The sequence below is a fragment of the Mustela putorius genome, unplaced genomic scaffold (assembly GCF_011764305.1).
Source record: "Mustela putorius furo isolate JIRA1106 unplaced genomic scaffold, ASM1176430v1.1 tig00537335_pilon_pilon_pilon, whole genome shotgun sequence".
NCBI lineage: Eukaryota > Metazoa > Chordata > Mammalia > Carnivora > Mustelidae > Mustela > Mustela putorius.
Window position 1 is genome coordinate 3,996,040 of NW_025422457.1, and position 15,702 is coordinate 4,011,741.

A 15,702-nucleotide genomic window follows, 5' to 3' on the forward strand; every position below is an offset into this window, starting at 1 on the left:
AAGTGAGGAGAAGGTGTCCACAGAAGCCACTATTTATTTTCTCTTTAAAATGGTTAGAGCCTCAGTGGCCTTACAGAGAATTGAGATGATCTCAAAGGAAATTTTGTGAGATGAATACTACATATTCATGCAATTAAAGTGATTCTACCTTCATTTTCAAGGGACAGTTTAAAAAAAAAAGAACTTTTTATGATGCCCTCAGCCTGTGTCCCCCATTGTCAACACCCCCTCTAGCCATGGCCCCTCTGTCAAGCCTGAGGTACCCACACCAGCCTGTTACTGTGAACTGAAATCCACACTTGATTGGGATTTCGTCACTTCTGCAAGAGAACCCTCTTTCTGTTCCAGGAGCCAGGCCAGGACCCACACAGTAGGATGCTATCCTGTCTCCTCAGAGCCCTCTGCTCTGTGAGAGTTTCTCAGTCTTCCTTGTTTCTCCTTATACACGGTCTTCTGGAATACTGTCCTGGTATCTTTGGAATGTCCTGCAATCAGAGTGCATCTGTTGTTTTCTGGTGAACAGGCCGAGGTTATGGATTTGGGGGAAGCATATCCCAGAAGTAGAAGTGCCATTCTCGTCACATCCTGTCAAAGAGTCACTGGTGATGTTAACCTTCATCACTTAGTTAAAGTAGTATTTTGCCAGATTTTCTACTTCAGAGTTACCATTTTTTTCCCTTTCCCATTTCTCTCCTTTGGAAGCCTAACCCAAGAGGCCATTTTTTAGGAAGATTTTATTTATTTGAGAGAGGGAGAGAGACAGAGAGAGAATAAGCAGGCAGAGAGAGAAGCAGGCTCCCCTCTGAGCAGGGAGTGGGATGCGGGCCTCAGTCCCAGGACCCTGGGATCATGACTTGAGCCGAAGGCAGACGCTTAACTGACTGAGCCACCCAGGTGCCCCCCCAAGAGGCCATTTTAATAGTGACACCCCATACTTTTGAGGTAACATTCTTCCCCAGTGTACAGTTGCCCACCCTTAACCAATAATGAGGCCATTCCAAACCCCAGTGGTACCCACACACTCTGAAAGAGAAAAGCCAACCCTTGAAACTGCCTAAGCAAAATATGAATCCCCTGTGAACACTCTTGACCATACTCGTATGATCTGGATTTGGGGCCTGTTTTCATAACTTTGGAAGTTAGAGATTAGGTGGTAGAATTCCCATCCTTTTTAAAAATCTGAAAAATTTCATTCATGGCGGTTAACACTGACGGTCTTCTGTGGTCCTTTATTTTCTCCAAATGCTGTTAAGGCTTACCTGGCCATTCAAAGATGGCCGCCATCATCTATGAACAGGCACTTGGCAAATCTAGCCAGCAATATGCGCATTCACTCTGGCAGGGAGGCTCCTGAAACCCTTCCACTTTTTAGTCATGACAAAGGCCGTTTGGCTGTGCTTTGCTCCTCAGGGTGTGATGCAGGGAACCGTGCCCTACCTGGGCACCTTCCTGACTGACCTCACCATGCTTGACACTGCTCTTCAGGACTATATCGAGGTGAGTTGTTTGCATGGGGTGACTTGGATACCCAAGAAAGAAATTCGCTTTATTAGTGTCTGTCGAGCACCCATTACGTATGCGGCATTTGTTAGATGCTGTGAGGAATACAAATCAGAGTAACACCCCAAGTGACTCACAAGCCAGTGGAAGCTATGTATCAAGGCTGGCAGTGACTATGGAAGTACTCGGAATTCAGACAGAAAGGCAGTGAGAGATGGGGGAGGTCACAGTCTGTTCCAGGTGCGGGGATGGGGAGGCGAGTGATGGCAGGGCCTTGTAGACGAAGTTGATTCCAGAAAGTCCTTGATGTTGAGTAGCACTTGGGCAGGTAGGGCTGAGGGGGTGATGTGCCCTAACATTCTACTTGGTGGGATAGGGAGGTGGTCAGATTTGTGGATTTTTAATTATTCTTTTCTTTTTTTCATATAATTACCTGCCCTGAGGCACTTTTGTGTTTTCTGTCATGTGCACGCTCTTTCTCTCAGAGGGAAGAGAAGTGAAAGTTAAGCTACCTGTCAGTAGCTGTAATAAAATACTAACTGGAAGAAATTTGACATTTGAAGTGAGATTTAAGGATTGCTTATACATCTAAGTTTCCATCTCCTCCCTGGTTCTCACATGCGACGAGTCTGCTTCTACTCTGTCCGAGTTAGCAGGCCTGGTGGTGGTTTTGCATGTGCCTCCCTCCAAGCTTGTCATAATGTTGTGGGCATTCATTTTGCATTTCCCGAGCTCTGTCTCTTCATGTCCTCTGCCTCAGCTTATCTCAGGAAACACTCATTAGCACTGGGGAATTTTTGGGGAGTGCCCAAGGATTTAAAAGTTATATTCAGCCTACTGAGAACAGGAGATAGGGGATGAAGAATTGAAACTTAACTTTTCACAATGCTATGTAGAAGCAACTTCCCTTTTGATAAACCATTGACAGTATGGTTTCCAGTATGAGTCAATGACCATCTGTTTTTGTTGCTTTGGGTCAAGAAGTAAAGTGTAAATGGAACATTTACTCAAGCTTTTGCCCTATTGGCTTTACAGATGTATTTGGATTCTGAATTGTAACTTCGTTATCATTACTATTTTAGTTGGTTTTGGACATCTCATGGGAAGGCTGTCTGCCGATCCTGTCCTATTAGAATTCAAAGAATGTTTTTCTTGAAGCAAACGGTGCTTCTCTTCCCCCATAGTAGCCAGAACTGTAGTGTCATTGATCACTGTGACTTCAGCATCCCTGTGATCTATTGTAATGATTCATAGAACAGCGTAGGGCTGTATTTCAAAGTGCTTTGGTTTGTCACTATTTTTTTTTTTTATTTAATTTCTTTCAGGGTGGGCTGATCAACTTTGAGAAAAGGAGAAGGGTAAGTAAAGGTCTTGGCTGCAGTGTTCCATTTTACTTCATCTGGGCACGAAAAAAGACAAACAGGGACTTAAGTCTTTCTTTGTAGAAGAAAAAAAAAAAAAGAATTTGCGTTTATCAAGCACTTATATACGATTGTGCCTTGTGTGAACCTGTGTATTAGTCCCCCCAGAGTGCTGTGAAGTAGGTTCTATCTTCCTCAATTCCCGGATGTGGAGACCTGGCCCCAGGGACCGAGGGTCACCTGGTAGTGGAGCCAGGCTACAAACCCGGTCCTGCTTCTGCAAAACTCACTTGATTCTTTTAATATACAAATGGTGTGTTTAAATACATACTTAAATGACACAAAGGAAAACGAGCGAACAAAGGAATGACTGAGGAAGCTTACTCATTCCTTCTTCTTTGATTCTTTCATTTCCCGAATATTGATGGTGTACCTCACATGGGCCAAGCACTCTGATAGGTTTGGGGGTTGCTGCAGAGAAAACCCAGCGCTCCCCACCCTCATGAATTTCACACACCAGGAGGAAGGTAGACGGGTCAGCAGTTATAATACAACTGATAAGGGCTTGTGAGCGGAAGTCGTGGGTATCCTAGGAAGATGGTGGAAGGGCATCTATCCCCGGCTTGTGGGGTCAGAGAACTTCGAGGAGGAAGTGACAATGGGTTAAAACCAAGCCTTTGGGAGCCCACTAGGCTAAGCTCATTACTAACTAGATATGCTAAGATAGACAAATGTAAGTCTTCTGTCCCTGGTAGCGTATACTTTCTTCTTTAGCATGATCATAAATATTCCTTGAGGATATCAAGACCAAGAGCTGAAGTCACTGAATGGAAAGCTGATACCCACAGAACCTGGCTATGGTTGAGTTTCCTCTGCCGTGTCCTATGAAAATAAAACAAGGTCACTTACTGGCCTCCAGAGTTACCCATCTTTGTCCTTTAACGTCAGAATCAGAGAGTACTAGATGGTGCTCTCTTCCCTTTTAAGACTAACATGTTAAACTTCTGGAAAATTTCAGCTTCAAACCTAAAGCTAAGGCTTATACCCTTTGCTGACTTAAAAAAAAAAATCTTTACTGAAGCATCTAAGGATGAATAAATAATTTTGGACATGATTATATACTTGCTTCTCTTGTGAGCTTTAAAAGATTTCATTAAAGGATTTACTGGAGTAGTAAAATCCCAAGGATTCGGGAAATCCAAACATTCAAGTTTATGAGGCTCCTGACTGTTTAGATATCCAGCCCTACCAAAACTTATTTACTGAGGGGTAAGGCTTGAAAAAGATGGTGATGGGCAACATAGGGGCCTCCTGACTTAAAGTAGCTTTTTTCTCTCTCTCTTAGGAAATAGAAATGGAAACTTAAAATATACTTTAAAAGTACACAACTTTACAAACTTAGTTTTCTGTCCCTAGAATGAAAACATAATAGAGAAAAAGGGAGCCACTGTGGCCTTGGGTAATAACTAGTTTGGGTTGCTCTGCTAGCCTGTTTCAGTTGCATCAGTTTGCTTTTTCAAGGAGAATGGGAGGATTGACAAGCCTACAAAGCCTTCAGGGATTTGGAGTTAGAATTTTTAAGAGTTACTCAGTTTTCTTATTTGTAAGAATGGCAGGACTTCAGAGTCATCCTAGATGGTTTTCTCCATTGTGTATCCTAATGTGGTGTGTCTTCATGTTGAAAAGAGAGATATTGGATCGGCCTTACTATGTACTTTCTCTTTGGTGTTCTGTCTGCTGTAGGAATTTGAAGTGATTGCCCAAATCAAGCTCTTGCAATCCGCCTGCAACAGCTATTGTATGACACCAGACCCAAAGTTCATCCAGTGGTTCCAGAGGCAGCAGCTTCTCACCGAGGAGGAGAGGTAGGCACATGTGTTGTCCATCAGGGTGGAACTACAGTGTCGGCGAGAAGAACACTACCGCCGTTTCCTCATTGGGCCATATTTTTCAGCAGCTGTTTAGTGAGCAGCTCCTAGATTCTAGAACCTTAGTTTTCGAAGGAGAATGGTGTAGCAGGAGAGGCTGGCTGGATGGCATTAGAAGGTGTACTTTCAGATTCTTGCTCCACCATCTGTCTTTGTTACCTTGTACAAGTCACTGATTGTGCCTGGTCTTCAGAATACTCATCCATAGTGTGTGTTTGTAAGGATTAAATGAGGTCGTATTTGGAAAAGCGTTGTTCAAGTGCTGATTATCAACGTCCTCATCATCGCCACCACGGCCGCCTCCATCGGCTCCTTGTTTGTCGTTTTTGTTCATTGGTACCAGCTTGCCAGGGAGCTTTCAGTTGGGAAGGAGAGACAGATTCACGAAGAATTGAAATCTAGCAGGTAACAGAAGTGTTACAGGATCCACAGGCAGGAACAATGTGGCCAAGGATGGGGGAAGTAGGGGAGATCATCAGAAAGCTGTGGATGTTTGGACTAGGCTCTGAAGAAAGATAAGATATCACCGGGAGAACCGGAGAAGAACATTCTAGACAGAGGGAAGAACGTAAGCAAAGGCTTTGTGGCCTGACATGGTTGGCATTTGCAAGAACGGTGAGAACTCTGTTGTGACTGGGACATAAGGGACAGGTTTCAAAATCCTGGTTGACAAGCATGGAAAAGTACATTAACTCCAGTGTCTTGAATGTCCACCCAGCAGGGGGGTAGTCTTACCCTGCGGTCTAGCAGATTAGACTCTGCAGGCCTTATCCGGCCCACCGCATGTTTTTATATTTTTAAATGGTTGGAAGAAAAAGAGAGGGAGAGGAAGATTATAATATAGAACAGATATTTGAGACACAAGTTTTAGTATCCATAAATAAAGTTTTATTGGAATACAGCCCATTCATTTACATCTTATTTATGGTTGCTTTCATGCTTTAAAGGCAGCTTAAGTAGTTGGAAGCGAGACCATATAGCCTGCAAAGCCTAAAATATTTGCCATCTGGTGCTTTACAGAAAATATTTGCTAACCCCTGCCATAAGACCAGGGGATTTCCTAGAAAGTTTATCATCGGGGAGAGCAAAATCGACAGCAAAATAAGTATTTTGCCAATGAGGAAATTGAGATTCAGAGAATAACAGAACTAGCCAGGGATAGAGTTTGGATTTAAATTTTGGTCTTCTCGACTCTACAACCTCAGCCCTCAATGTGGTTCATATAATCTCTGTATACCTCGGTTCCCTCATTGGAAGAGAGATGATTTCTGAGGTCCTTTTTTTTTTTTTTTCTTTTTTTTAAAATCCCCGAGTGGATTGGTTCTTTAACATTAAAACAAAACCTGTGATTCAGTAGTCATTGCTTGATGAAGACTTCTTTCTTTGCCATGTAGAAAATAAGGCAGCTACTGCCTTTCCATTTCTGATCTGATGGTCGGTGTGTCTGAGTGAACTTCCTCTTGTGTGTCCATCCTTCTCACATACGGAGCCGACATGCCATGACTGGGGATCCTGGATCAGAAAGTTGAGGATCACGGTATCAGCTGCAATAATTAACTTTTCGTCAGTTGTTTTAACTGACTTTTTTTTAAAAGATTCTATTTATTTGACAGAGAAAGATCACAAGTAGGCAGAGAGGCAGACAGAGAGAGAGAAGCAGACTCCCTGCTGAGCAGAGAGCCTGATATGGGGCTTGATTCCAGGACCCTGGGATCATGACCTGAGCCGAAGGCAGCGGCTTAACCCACTGAGCCACCCAGGCACCCTTATTTTAATTGACTTTTTAATGATTAGAGGAATCTTGCTAAATATATCCCATTTTTTCCTTCCTCTTTATAACCACATCTAGAGCTTAAGTTAATATTTGAAAAATTCGTTTATCAGTGAGTGCCCACACGTGAGCAGGATACACATGATACATCATTAGGTTTCCACATAATTCACAGCTTACCACGCTACTGTTGACCACACTCACCCTTCCACACCAAAGCCAGATACAGCCACTAGTCAGAGCTACGAGCTTTCATAAAAGACATTTCAAGTCACATATAAATCCCTCTTATGCTTAGGGAAGTTCTATCTGCCTGGCATTTAGATGTCTGAATTTGGAGTCTTTTAAATTTAGGGTGTTTTAGCAAATAAAAATCATATTCAATTATCTTTACCAATAATATAACTGACTATGTCTCTTCACTAAAGATTAGATAGTTTGCAAAAGTCTTGTCTTCCATTTCTCTTAGATAAAAAGTTGAGCACATGTACACACATACACAGAGTAACGGGGGGAAGTAGCAGTCAAGAAATAATCCCCCCCACCCCTGGCTTAGTAGTGGGATGAGAATGGTCAAGAAACAGAGCGGAGTTGGTCTTTGGTGCTGCCAAAATGCACAAGTCCCTCTTTGAGGCATGCAGCACTAAAGGGGCTCAGTCTGTAGGCCAGGACGGGGATTAGGGCAGGAGGTGTCCAGGTAAATTTGTAACGTCTGGTCATGAAGTCTGTCCCCTCTGACATCGGTGTGGGAACAACATGGTGTAGACATCTTTACTTCGAGCCGTCAGAGACTTCCTCTAAAACAGAATCAGCAAGTTATGTGACTTTCAACCCGTTCTCAAGCTCTGACCTCATCCCCTCTCCTGTTCCCCAGCTACGCCCTGTCCTGTGAGATTGAAGCAGCTGCTGACGCCAGCGCCACGTCGCCCAAGCCTCGGAAGAGCATGGTGAAGAGGCTCAGCCTGTGAGTGTCGCCCCGGGGTCCGGGTCCCCCAGATGGTCCCGTTCGAGTGGGGGGAGGGAGGACATTCAGTACCGCAGCCCTGAGCCAGGCCAGACGTAAAGACTGTTCACTCACCGGTTAAATAGTTGACCTTTGTGTCGTGAACTTACTAAATCTCTTCCTTCTTCTCCACTGTTCTCTCTGGTATGAACCACTGTCATCTCCCAGCCTGGACCACTCTCGCAACACTCTTAATGGGCTTCTGGCCCTGGCCTTGCTCAGTGATCCATTCTCCCCCAAATAGCCTGATAGTCTCTTAAAACATATACCAGAGTATAGTTCCTTGCTTCGAAACTTCCCATTGGTTTATTTAAATATAGCACCCAAACTCCTTATCCTAGCTTAGGAGGGCTTTCATGATCTTCCCCCAACCTTCTTGACCACCTTCCTGCCATCCAGCCTTGCCCCTTGTTCTCTAGGATCCAGCCATACCCATCTTATAGCCATCCATCAACCACACCAGACTCGTTCCTGCCTCAGGGCCTTTGCACCAGACATTTCTTTGGTCTGACATGCTTTCTCTGTGGCTGGCTCCTTCAGGTGTGGACAACAGTGCCTCCTTTTGAGAGAGCCCCCCCTCTGACACTGCTGGCTTCCCCTGTCACACTGGTTCTTTCCCGTGGTGGAGCATTTGCCACCGGAGAGCAGGAGCCTTGTCTATGACACTCATGACTCTGTGCCCCACTAGGTACTAGGCATGCAAGAGACACTCCAGGGCTAACTTCATAATACCTTCCTCCCTTTGAGTAAAATCAGGAATCCTTACCTTGGTCCTCAGGACTCTTCAGAAACTGCTGTGTCATCCTAGGCCTGCCCCCACCCCCCACCGTCCCATACCTGTCTGTCCTTATCTTTCCCAGCTCGCTCTAGTCTGCATTCCAGCTGCACAGACCTTGCTGAACATGTTCAGCTGCCATTTCTTCTGCTGAGAACACCGGTCCCCTGATGGCTGGGGGACTCACTCTCACTCCCTTCAGACCTTTGTTGAAATGCCGCCTTCTCAGTGAGCCTTCCCCCAGCCACTTTACTTGATACTCTAAGGTATGTGCCCTAGCCCATGGCACCCTCTCTCACCTGCATCTGCTTTGAATTTCTCCATTGCCTTTACCTGCACGTGACATGTACACGAGATTTATGAGCTTGTAGATTGACCTCGATAGAATTTTCCATAGTGTCTTGCTATCTTTTCATCACTGCAATTATGGTGGAGAAAAGAACTCTCTTTTGAGATAACCCAAGGGCCTGACCAAGCCTTGTCAGCTGGTAAGATCGACACCTCCACAGGGAATCAGGCTCCCTGTGAGGTGACTCAGGGAATGCCAGGCATCTCGATGGTCTTCTGCATCAGAAATAATTGGAAATTTCTGGACCTGCTCTGGCAGTCAGCAATCCTAAGTGCTACGACTTTTGCCCTCTTGCTTTTCCTACCATGCCCTTATGCAGTAGCTACTGCAGACACATTTTTATTTAACTGCTTCCCACTACCCCCTCCACCCCAACCATCCTTCTGTACTGCTCTAGGACCCCTGGGTCCTCTCTCTGCACCACCTCTGGCTCATGCACAAACTGCAGGGACAGTCCCATGAAATCTGGAGGGGAGCAGGGTCGTCAGGGTGCAGTGCGCTGCATGAAGTGTGGTCGACATTGAGTACGTATCTGTGCTTGGTGATATCTTGCTGAGATGCTTGGATTTAATGTTTTTGCTATCTGCAGTTGAGTTAGAACATTTATCATGAATAAAACAGGCCACCATGTCACCCATCGTATTTCTTATACATATAAGGGTATTTGTATACCTGTCGATTTCCAAAATATTATATCATCTTAGCATTTTTTAAAAATATGGTAAATGTACTTTTTGCTCTCCCCACATTTAATGACCCATTTTCCAAAGAGCTGGAAAGATTTTGGGGGCCTTTGGGGAAGGCATGTTTGGTCTGAAGGTCAGAGATGCCTAGTATTGAGTTAGAATTAACCTTTACGAAGCAGAACTGACCTCATAGAGTTGTACAAATGGAAGAAGGTTCTTCCGTCTTTGAGCACATTCATTCTAAGCTAGACTCTCAGATGACGGGCTGAGGACCAGGCATCCACAGCCATCAGAGGTCTACTCAGAATTCACGGAGGAGTACAACAGCGGCATTATTTTTTCTCCTATGAACTGTGATCAGAGTTGAGCTCTTTCTCCTCTAGCCCCAGTAGTGCTTGGAGGTCCCAGAAAGAAGACAACATGGAAAACGGGACAAGAGGTGGGAGGGTGCAGCTGGAGATCAGCTGGAGATGAGGCAGAATAAAGATATGCTCCAGGTCTTGGATCTTGAGCAGGTAATGCCTGAAATAATGAAAAATCAAGCGCATCATTTCTACTGTTACTTTATACAGTCAGTACGTGTTTGGGGTTGGCTGCATTTACTAGTTTCTTTACATGTGTTGCTCCTTCCCTCCTTCCCCTTCCCTCCTTTTGCTCCTCTCCCTGTCATCTGATCATGTCAACCCTCTCCGTTGCTGAGAATGTCTTTATTCTGCACTCACTCTCGGAGCTCTTTTAGTTGGGTATAGAATGCAAGGAGGCGCATTCTTTTCACTCAGCGCTCTGAAGACATTATTCCATGTCTTCGGACTTCATCTGTTGCTTCTGAGATGTCTGGTATCTGTTTACTTCCTGTTCCTTTGTATCACGTCCCCTACCCTGTTGCTTTTAAGAGCTGCTTTTGTCTTTGATATCCCCTTAGATAGATGAAGTGAGGATTGGGTCTCATTTTTCCTGTTCAAGGTGTGGTTCCTGGGTCTGAGGATTCATGCAGTTCATTAGGTCTAGAATCTTCGTAGCCAACATCTCCTCAGATAGGGTCACTGTCCCACTCTCTCGATTGTCTTCTCTTGGAACTCTCTTTACACACATGTCTGCATTTCTTATTCTAATCTTCATGTCTTTTAATCTTTCTTAGTTCCATGTCATGTATTTTGATGCTGATTTCTGAAGATTTTCTTCACTTCTCTCATCTAGTTCACAATTTTTCTTTCCAGTGGTTATTTAATCCTTCCACTGAGTTTTTCCCTTAAATCACTACATTTTCACTCTAGCAGTGAAATTTTTTCAAATTGTCTTCCTGTTCTTTTGTCAGATTATCTTGTTCTTAACTCCTGTTTTCAATTTCTTTTGTTATGTCTTTAATATCTTAAACATATTTATTTTATAGCCTGGCCCATGGTAGACACTCAAATATTTGTCAAATTAATGACTCAATTATTAGTTTTTTTCTGAAAATTCTTGTAGGTGAGAAGTTCTGAAATTCTCAGGAGTCTAAATCTGCTGTTTGTTGTGCTTGTTTGACTCCCTTTGATATTTCCTTGTGTATATTTTGTAATTTTGTATTATGAGCACATCTCTAACAGAAAATCCTCTGTATCCTGGTTTGAATGTAGATTCCTCCAGAAAGGTTTTTTTTTTTTTTTTAATTTCAGTTTGCACAAGATTATTACTGAGAGTTCCTAGTTCCTACTCACATATGTAGCAAATCTGAGTGAGGTGCTGGTCAGGATCACAGGTGATTTCAGGGGAGATGGTTTTCTTTCACCCAAGTTCAGGCCAAGACAGCTAAGCTTCGTCATTGTCTCCCTGTGCCAGTAGGATGTTATTTTTCTAGACCACTTTTTTACATCTTTCTACAAAGACCCCTTTTCAAAACCCCTTTGAGAGTCTTGGCTCTATAGGAGAGGTTTCAGCTTCAGCGCCCCACCAGAAACAGGAGGCCTCCTCTTCGGGCCTGTGTCTCTATTCAAACCCTTGTCCCTCATTTACCAAGACTGGTACTTCCCGCTCCGCACCCAGAGCAGCTGCAGAATTAGCTCTCATTGCTTCCAGTTTTCAGTTCCCTGTTTATTTGTGGCCTATAGGGATTTTCCTTCCTGTCTTGCAAGCTCATCTTTAAAACGAGTTTTTAATATTTCTCGTCTAGTTTTACAGTGAAGTGGTTTAGCTTCCGGCAGTTCACCAGATGTTTGGAAACAGAAGTTGTCCTCTTTGGTTCCTTGACCAAAGCGGTGCCGTCCTCCTTCCTTAGCCTCGCTCGTGGTTCATTTTATGGTGGGAAGGGATGGGGGGTGTGGCGACGGTATTTTGACCAGCCAGAGTGGTCTATAGCATGTTAAAAAATAAAGAACCGTTGTTCTAGAGGGTCCTTAGATTACGGCGGCCCCTCTTCCAGCTAAGCAATCTGTGCGTTCTTTGAGGTTGGAAATTACCTGTTCCGATAAGATGTTTACTATGATCTGTGAGATACTTTACAGGAAACATTGTCCAATAATGCCAGCGCGTGCAAGATTGACCAAATTTGGGTTAATTTGGGTTAATTAACACAAAACACTTGCTGAATCATGGATTCCAGATTTGTAAGAGCCCAAACACCTGGTGTCATGTTTCTTGCAGACTCTTCCTGGGGTCGGACATCATTACCAGTAGCACTCCCACCAAAGAGCAGCCCAAGTCCACTGCCAGTGGGAGCTCTGGCGAAAGCATGGACTCCGTCAGTGTGTCATCCTGCGAGTCTAACCACTCGGAGGCAGAGGAGGGCTCTATCACTCCCATGGACACTCCTGATGAGCCTCAAAAAAAGGTATACGTGTATTCTCTTCGCATGATTCCTAACAGAGACACCTGACGTAGTGTTTGCCGCATGGGAATCTCTGTTTTCAGGTTTATCGCTCTTCAGTGTTTTGAAAGTCGTGTTTATAAGAACTGTTAAAGCCAGTTCAGTCTGGGGACCCATTCCTTATAGAAATAGGTCTAAACACAATGAGACCTTATAGAAATAGGTCTAAACACATCTGGCCTTGGAAATACTGTACTGGACCCATATCCAATGGTGGCTCAAGGATTGTGACCTGTACATGAGTTATGCTTTATTGAGGAGGTATAGGATTTTCTTAGAGGTAGTGAAAAGTCAAGAGGCAGAGGTCTGTCAACCTCTTGATGTCATACCTTGTCTTAACCATGCTTCTACCACAATCATCTTAACAGAGCAAACCACTCCTAAAAAGTCAGTGACTTAAAACAACCACCACTTACTCACTCTAATGCATCTGCAGGTTGGTTGACGTGGGTTGGGCTTGGCCCTAGGCCATGGGTTTGGTCCAGGTCCGCTCTCCCTGCCTCTCATTCTTCTTGGAGTAATGGGGCTCTCCAGGCCATGCCATTAGTATGCTAAGACAAATGAGCCGGAGAGCAAGCCCAGCTCCACAAGTATGTTTCAAGACTCTACTTCAGTCATACCGACCAACATTTCATTGCCCGAAGCAAATTATGTAGCCAAATCTCACCTAAATAAATGAGACAGACTCCTTCTAATGGGAGGAACTGTGGGGTCACAGGGCAAAGGGCATGGATGCTGTGGAGAATAAAGAATTGGTAGCATGGGCACCAGGGTGGCTCAGTTGGTTAAGCATCTGCCTTCAGCTCAGGTCATGATCCTGGAGTCCTGGGATCGAGTCACATATCAGGTTCTCAGCAGGGAGTCTGCTCCCCCCTTTAACCCTTCCCCCACCTCGTGTTCTCTATCTTGCTCAAATAAATAAAATCTTAAAAAAAAAAAAAAAAGAATTGGTAGCAATTATGTAATCTGCCATGGCCCTAAAAAGAGAAAATGATGAGAGGTGATAAAGCACTCCTGTTTCCGCAGAGAGGTTCCATCTACCGTTGGCTTCCTAGAGAAGTAAAAAGGAAACAAGATTTGTCTTAATCTTCTGTATACAGCTGCCTCAATCTGTTGGTCAGGAGGCTTGGGTCAGAGATGTCAACTGTGACATGACTAGAATCTGTGCCATTTCGGGGAGATTTTTGGTTAGCCAGACCTGCTGTGTGCGTGACTATTGGCCCCTTAGCTTTTGCGTAGGCCGGTGATGTGGAGTGTTGGGAAGAATGTCCCCATTTTGTTTGTGTCTGCCATTCCACAAGGGGATTGGTGCCCGGTTTCACATTGTGTTGTGAACAACAGCAGTATGGGAACCCTCAAGTGAGCTTGTTGCGGATAGCCAACCCCAGACAGACTTCACACTCAGGAGTCATCAGGCTGCGATGTCTCAGGTGTTGCCCCTGCAGGATTTCTTACCTTCCTACTTGGAAATCCAGAGACACATCCTCCAGACATGAAGGAAAAGCTGTGCAGACTCTTAAGAATCTGTTCTCCATTTTCTCAGGTGTATTTCCTAAACCACTGATGTAATCATTTCCCATGACTTGATATGTAGTATTTAATTTGTTAAAATCTGGAGTGAAGCTTCATTATTCACCTATTGACAGGTTCTTGTGCTTCGTAGCCCGCTTTTCTGACGGCAGACATTGGACAGAAGTGACAAGAGAGGTATCGCACACGTCTTTGTGAGATTCCTCCCTGTCCGTTTCCTCCCGTGCCAGCTGTCGGTACACTGGACGTGTGCATAGGTCCCGACCACGCCTTTGAAAACTACCCAGAAGCCTACTGGGTGTCATTTGCACACCCCTTGCTATGTCCTTTTTGTCTTTTCCCTTATCATGCTGGTGTTTCAGTTTCTTATACAAATCACGAATTTTTAGTCTTCCGACGAACGTTTCTCAGAGTCAGGAATTTCTCTAGGTTTAAAACTGAATCGTTGACTTGGGTGCAAGTAGTTGCTGGGCTATAGCCTCCTTGAATGTCAGCGGGAGAGGCCCTGGTTCCCCGTGCTCACTGCCTGGTGGGACCTGGGTGACCTCCCTCGTCTCTCCCTATGCTGGATGCCACAGCCGTCAGGATGTCCACTGTGCCTTTCCCAGGGTTCTCCAGGAGGTGGCTCTTTGCAGTGAAGTGTACTTTGCATTCCTTTGTCTTGATCCCCCAGCTCATGATTTCTAAACATTTATTTTCTGTCTTTTAAAAAAGATTTTATTGATTTATTAGGGAGAACAAGTGGTAGGGGCAAGGGGCAGAGAGAAGGGGAGAAGCAGACTCCCCACCAAGCAAGGAGCCTGATGCAGGACTCGATATCAGGACTCTGGGATCATGACCTGAGCCAAAGGCAGATGCTTAATGGACTGAACCACCCAGGCGCTCTCTACACATTTATTTTCACACTTGCTCCTCATAGTAAATTCTCAGTAAGACTGGATTTCATCAGGTGGGCCATTTAAAGCTGCTGTAACCCAGGCATCTTCAAGGCTTTATCCTACTCATAAGTCATTAACAGAGGAAAATCTAACAGAGGAAAAGGGATTTATATAGAAGAAAAGGGAGGTGAAAGAATTGAACCAATAATTGGAAAATGGACCCTCTTGGCTGGTGCGTGGTGCACCTTCAAGCAAAGTCATGCTGTTAAAATCATGAACTCTTGGCTCCCAGATTGAGCTGCAAAGTTGATTCACTTGCAAAAATAGACCAAAAATGTTACTAAACCATATTGTGATAGAGCTGCAGGTAGAGTGGTCAAATCAGCTTACTGGTTCTAATTAAAGTAACCTACAGTGGAATTTCCTGTACAGTTATGCCATAGGACGAAGTCCATAGGAAATAAAATAGAGTAAACTCCATTTTACTTGGAAGCTCGAGGATCAGAATGCTAAATTTCTGTACTCTGTTTCCATGGAAAGGCAGACAGGCATGAAAGAAATTTATGTTGTTTATTTTTTAAAAGAATTCCAAAATATCCGATAGGATTAATATGGTATAACTTAGCTTCATACACTGAGAAATTATTTATAATTTTCTACAGTAAGAATTGATATTTAAAATGATTCAATGTAGTGACTTTTTTTTTTAACACAACCTTTGGAGTTTTGGGCCATTTCCTTGGTAATTTTACATTGTTCGTGGTAACTATGGAGTTAATTGGAAAACACATTAACTATAACACTTCATTCCTTAACTGTCCTTGATATAGGACGTGAAAATGTATACAGTTGGTTCTAGAAGCAAACGTAGAAAGTAATGGAACCTGCTCCTAGGCCGTATTCCATTTGGGCAAGTCATTCTATTTCCCCGAGTCTTTTTTCCCTTTATAATGCTCTGCGTTTTGTTCATGAGACAGTTGTGAAAGGACCGTGAGATGAGATCTGTGAAAGCTCATCGCAAACATCAGTGTACCCCACCACCAAGGTAGTGGTGTACTATGTTCATTTACCACTTCTCG

General features: G+C 44.1%; 1 protein-coding gene across 6 annotated transcripts in view; it reads left to right on the forward strand.

The window, feature by feature from the left end:
- The window catches only part of RGL1 (ral guanine nucleotide dissociation stimulator like 1), a 165,186-nt gene that overhangs the window by 139,023 nt on the left and 10,461 nt on the right, over nt 1-15,702 (forward strand). For all 6 annotated transcript variants that reach the window (XM_013064222.1, XM_013064224.1, XM_004767942.3 and 3 more), the window contains 5 exons: nt 1,411-1,497; nt 2,826-2,858; nt 4,605-4,726; nt 7,435-7,524; nt 11,993-12,179. In XM_013064222.1, coding sequence (XP_012919676.1) covers nt 1,411-1,497; nt 2,826-2,858; nt 4,605-4,726; nt 7,435-7,524; nt 11,993-12,179 — 519 coding nt within the window. The remainder of the gene's footprint in view (nt 1-1,410; nt 1,498-2,825; nt 2,859-4,604; nt 4,727-7,434; nt 7,525-11,992; nt 12,180-15,702) is intronic.